Below are 5,710 nucleotides of genomic sequence, written 5' to 3' on the forward strand. Positions count from 1 at the left end.
TGTGAGGTGCTTTCGTGATATTTAATGGATCGGATTACATTTTTTATTTTTCTCCGATATCCGATCCAGTAATTTAGGTCAGTATCGGACCGATACCGATACGTAATATCGGATCGGTCCATCTCTAATTTTCACTGCTATGCAGATCACACACAACATTATCTATAAGCCAGATAAAACACACCAGTTACCGTAGTTTTGGACCCAGATTACCCCGTGAGGCTCCTGACTACTGTAGCTGTAATACATCAAGCGGTGTGGCTTCGTAGCTTACCAAAGTCATACTAAAATGGCCTGTATTTGTATAGCACTTTACTAGTCCCTAAGGACCCCAAAGCGCTTTACACAAGCAGTCATCCACCCGGCGAGGCTGCCGGACACTGGCGCCACCGGGCCCTCTGACTACCACCAGTAGGCAACAGGTGTAGTGTCCCCAAGGACACAACGACCGAGACTGTCCAAGCCGGGGCTCCAACTGGCAACCTTCTGATTACAAGGCGAACTCCCAACTCTTGAGCCACGATCGCCACTAAAACACTTTTGACAGATTTTTGAGTGCTGTGTACCACATAAAATGGGTTTGAGGTCAGTAAGCACAACCAGAATTCATATATAAGGTGCGCCGGATTATAAGGCACACTGTTGATTGTTGAGAAAATAAACGATTTTAAGTGCCCCTTATAGTGCGGAAAATACGGTTGTTAAACTGCAGGAATGTCTTAAAGACCTGGATGACCTCTAATTTTCTGGTAGTCGTTGTACTTTCTGGTACTCTACTCTCTACTCTAAGCCTTTGAGCGGATGTTCTTTTGATTGGCTAAGTCCCGGTGATGTTTGGTGAGTCTTAGCTTTGGACCAGCAGCTGTTACCTTTACATAATTAATTTGAACCTTTGCCCATAATTAGAATAGAATAGAATAGAATAATCCTTTAATTGTCCCACAAGGGGAAATTTGGTTGTAACAGCAGCCAAAAAGACAAATATACAAACAAACAGTACACAGGACACGGAAAAGAAACATACACAATTTTTCTTACATATTTACATTACATACTAACCCCTAACCCTAATTACCAGGAACATTTGACAGTAACATATAAATAGCATGGTAAATGGGAAGAAAATTTCCAATTGAAATCTATTAATAGTAAAACATTTAAGAAACTCACGACTGTGGACATCCGGCATACTCTGCGTGTCATCATCACGCCCACCTGAAGCACCAACACAAGTTGTCTGTTAGCGTGTAACTTCAATAAAACCCTAAAAAGCTCACAGTTGACTCATTATCTCTGAATTATTTAACATAAGGCAAACGCACCTTCTCCGTTCAGCCTCTTGTACAATGACCTCATCACTTTGGCACTACCAAAGCGTTTGAAACGGTTTCTCACGTTGTCATGGTACCAGCCCAGAGTCCCGATCTTGAGCACCCTGAACAACACAAGTGCAGAATATAGAGAATATAATAAACATCTACCATAAAAGAAACTACCATGACCACCAAATAACTCTGAGCTTATGCTGACGCAGTGCTCTCCGCTGCCGGAGGCTCACCTGTTCATGCGGCAGTTGTCGCACACCCAGCCGTGCTCCTTCTTGTTGTAGCGGCTGCAGGACTTGCAGGTGTACATGTGACAGTCCAGACACTGGCGTTTGCTGTTGACCAGGAACTTGAAGGGCTGCAGGCAGCGGATACAAAGCGAGTCGGATAAGTTGCTCTGAGAGCCCAGCAGCTCTCGTTTTGAGTCCTCCTTCTCAATTTTATTCTTCAGCTCACTGCAAAAGACATGAAAAGATAGTCCCCGAGTTTATCATGGAGTAGAGACCTTGAGGTTTGGAAACTTCACCAAAAATAGCTCCAGCTCCCTAAACAAATATAACAAATGAACATAGATTTCATAAAATTAGAACACTCTGACCAATCCAAGGAATGCACAAACGACTAAAACCATAACAGGAATTTTGAGGAATTTTGAGGATCTGAAGGAAGACCTGATGATGAAGATCTGGAAGATCAAACACTAGAAACAAAGGCATTGACATTTCATTTCTCAAGAACAGTGTGGTGATGGATTTGCTTTCCAGGACAAAGAGTAGGTAAATCTGTTTTTGAGATGTTTGGCTATGTTTGGTTTGTGCCTATCTTTATTCAGTCAGGCTCGTGATCAGAGTAAAGCACCAAAGGATCAAACCTCAGCAGCATGCTCCACAAAAACGGGAAAGGTCGGCTGATGCCAAATATCCAAAGGTCCAGATCACAAGGTGCAAACAACAACTCAAATTCCACTCCAGGTGATCTTATAGAAACCTTGAACCTCGCTGACAGGTAGAATAAAAAACAAAGGAAGACGAACCAGAACCAAGGAGCTGATTCCCTCTGGAGATGGAGCTACCATGGACTGTTGGATGAAAGTATTAATTATTAAACTGATAAAAAAAACCAACGTGAGACTTCGGTTCTTTACATTTTCACAGAGAAGAGAGGGAACAGCAGTCATAAAGAAGATAAATGACCAATCTGTGACTCACCCACAGCCCCTCAATAATTGGCTCTGAATGAATCGTGTGTTCTCCCTGCTTCTTGTGATCCATCCCTTTAGTAATGTCCACATGGAGGCCCACCAGCCTCAGACTGAAAACCATGGAGGGGCTGAGCCACAAAAACCTTCAGAGTATGCGATGACCACAACTGCAAGTCAGATCTGTTTATCTGGCAATGGGTCACAGGGACAGGAATGGAGAGAGACCTCCCTCTCTGCAACCACCAACCACTAGCTTATCTGGAGTAACACAGAAGCCTTCCCAGGCCAGCCCAAGGATCTAATCTCTCCTGCTGTCCCGGATCTACATCAGGCCTGCTCCTCCTGGTAGGAGCTGGCAGTGTGCTCCTTTTGAACTCTAGTCCAAATCCCTCCCAAGAGTCTGAACTCCTCACCTGTCCAGTTCATCAGTCCACAGTATAAGAAAAGTCTTCTTACAGATTTCATTTTGGCTTCTTTCATAGTTTTAAATGTTGAATTCTGATCAGTTTTTATTGATTTCTCGCTTTGTTTTGTATGCTTGTTAAAGGATGAAGATGACAACATGTTCCTGATGATTTCTCTCCAGTCATGAGTCCCTGTGAGGCTTCTCCCTCTCCCCGGGGGCTGATGGGAGTTGGAGTGTTTGGAGGAGACACAGAGCGTCTTTGTGAGGCAACTCCGTGTGACCGGGGCGTGATCGAGTGCAACAACAACAACGTCTTTCACGCTGGAATTCCTGCAAACTTCACATGAACGAAAACAGTTCAAACTCCAGGACTCACACAAAGTTTAGCTTCAGAGTCACAGAGAGAAAGTCTGGGAAAGTCTGGGGTTTATCTAAGATACAGGTAGTGGACTCCAGGCCTCGAGGGCCGGTGTCCTGCAGGTTTTAGATGTGTCCTTGATCCAACACAGCTGATTTAAATAGCTAAATGACCTCCTCAACATGTCTTGGGGTTCTCCAGAAGCCTGTTAATGAACTAATCATTTGATTTAGGTGTGTTGACCCAGGGTGAGATCTAAAACCTGCAGGACACTGGCCCTCGAGGCCTGGAGTCCCCTGATCCAAGACTTAAAAATAGCACCTTTGAGAGGAAAGCATGCCAAAAACAGCTCAAAATTCACTGAGGGAATGTCTGAAGATCATTTCAGTTTGTTTGTTTTTACTGTGTTTACTTTTGTTTCACTGACCTGACAACATATTTGATGCTTAATCAGTTTTAAAAAGGACTTAATTCACTCTCTGATTCTTTGTACATTGATTGATTTTTGATTTGCCCGTTTTTTGCCCAATTTTTAATAACACTGAATACAAACAATATTCAAACTTCCATTAAAATGTGTAGAAGCTTCAAAGCATTTTTTTATTTATTTTGTTGTATTTCTGCAGCAAGAATTTTCTGTGTGCTATTATTAATGCTGATATTTCAGCTTCAGTTTGAAAAACACCCTGAAACTTTAGTAATGTTTCTGATATTTGTACATGAAAACTCTGAGTGTGGGAACGAGTACCTGAGTCTCTCTTCTTCTTTCTTGCGGAGGTTGAAATCTCGTTGAATCACTTCCCAAACATGTTTGGCCTCTTCATCCGTTAGACGGGAAAGATCCAGCTTATGCTCCATGACACTAAAGGAATCACTCAATCAATCAAAAAAACAATCAATCAAACAGTCATATGAGGTGGCAGTTGTTCTTCAGGGTTTCGTTGTTGGTCCTCTGCTTTTAGTAACAAGGTTTTCTTTTTTTTAAGTTGTATAACTTGTTAAAATGTAAGGATATTCTAGAAATACTTGAGATAATGAATAAAATATTTTAGAAAAATATAGTGCATATATAATACTTTGATAATAAAAGCATGAAAAAGACAAAAGTTTTCAGATTAAAAAAACTTTTCACTTAACAAATCTTTAGAACCAGATTTTGTGATAACACATTTTAGACAAACAAAATGAAGGTTTTATAATTCAATATAATGAGAAATTTGAAAAAGATATGTTAATAAATAAATAGTAAATTCCTATTAAAGCAAAAAGCTGGAAATATTTTAAAGCAACATATTTTTTCAGGAAAACCCCCAATATATATAAGCTATAAGCTATAATATATCAGAAGTAAAATATTTTGCCTGGCCAGCCACAGTAAGTCTTTAATATTTAAACATAAATTTAGAAATACTTTGAAGCAAAAGAACATCAACATCATCAAACTGATATGAAAAAATATAATTATTAGAAAAACAATGATAATAAATCCACAAACACCTCCGAGTCTGTCGATCCACCCGCAGCTCACAAAGGTATCATGGGCAGATCACATGACATATATTGTTTAATTAAATATATGTATAACTATGTATTGAGCATTTTTTAAAGTAGGCAGATCATTTGGACCTGATCATTTTAGAAGCTATAAAGCTGCTGGCACCCCTGCTGTAAAATAATAAACAAAATAAAGTAAAAATCAAAAATTAGAATAAATACTTTAAAGTTTTCTCTTGAATGTGTATTGTTATTTTTTCCATAAGTATTTGGTTTGTTTTTTAATTAATTTTTTTTTTAAAAACCCATAAAAGAAAATATATTTTTTGTTGACACAACTCACAATTTCAAAAAGATTAAGCTTGATTTTTGCTCCAATTATAAATAATCAGATTTGAGGATGTCCAGCTGCTGAAGTGTCTTTTACTTTGAAACATATGAGATGAACATGGTTCAGTGTCAGCTGCTGGTCTGTCACCACACCCACAGACTAAACTCTCACTAAATTTAAACCTCAATCTGCAAAAATATTTACAATAAAAGACTTTCCAAATAAAAAAATAAAAAAAATAAAAAAATAATTTACTGTTTATGTGCCTTCAGAATAAAAGCCTGTCCGCAGTATGAAGTTAAATAAAGACAACTCAGTGAGCGCTGTGTGATATGTTGTGTGAGACAGAGGCTTCATTCAAAGCTCAGATTAGATTTAAAAACTAATTTGTTTAAATTTAAAGTTTATAAATGAGATTAAAATTCAGTGAAAAACAGTAAAAACTCACCCGATGTGTGTCTGCAGCTCAATGATGAGATGAACGAAACTGAACTGAGAACCTCAGCTGATCACATGACGACACCTCTTGACACACACACACACACACACACACACACACACACACACACACACACACACACACACACACACACAC

At 39.2% G+C, this 5,710-nt stretch overlaps 1 protein-coding gene across 3 annotated transcripts in view; it reads right to left on the minus strand.

Annotated features, from left to right (window-relative positions):
* Positions 1 to 5,635, minus strand: part of mlpha (melanophilin a) — a 15,483-nt gene extending 9,848 nt beyond the window's left edge. The window contains exons 1-5 of one of the 3 annotated variants that reach the window (XM_014330291.2): positions 5,564 to 5,635; positions 4,039 to 4,152; positions 1,559 to 1,780; positions 1,323 to 1,435; positions 1,171 to 1,215 (exon numbers count right to left, since the gene is read on the minus strand). In XM_014330291.2, coding sequence (XP_014185777.1) covers positions 1,171 to 1,215; positions 1,323 to 1,435; positions 1,559 to 1,780; positions 4,039 to 4,148 — 490 coding nt within the window. In that variant the 5' untranslated portion in view covers positions 4,149 to 4,152; positions 5,564 to 5,635. Of the gene's footprint in view, positions 1 to 1,170; positions 1,216 to 1,322; positions 1,436 to 1,558; positions 1,781 to 4,038; positions 4,420 to 5,563 lie in introns of those variants that run through there. The other 2 variants (XM_014330289.2, XM_014330292.2) reach the window with 2 other exon arrangements.
* Positions 5,636 to 5,710: the final 75 nt, after the last annotated feature.

The sequence above is a fragment of the Haplochromis burtoni genome, unplaced genomic scaffold, assembly GCF_018398535.1.
Source record: "Haplochromis burtoni strain Fernald_Lab_line unplaced genomic scaffold, NCSU_Asbu1 Contig_763, whole genome shotgun sequence".
Taxonomy (NCBI): Eukaryota; Metazoa; Chordata; class Actinopteri; order Cichliformes; family Cichlidae; genus Haplochromis; species Haplochromis burtoni.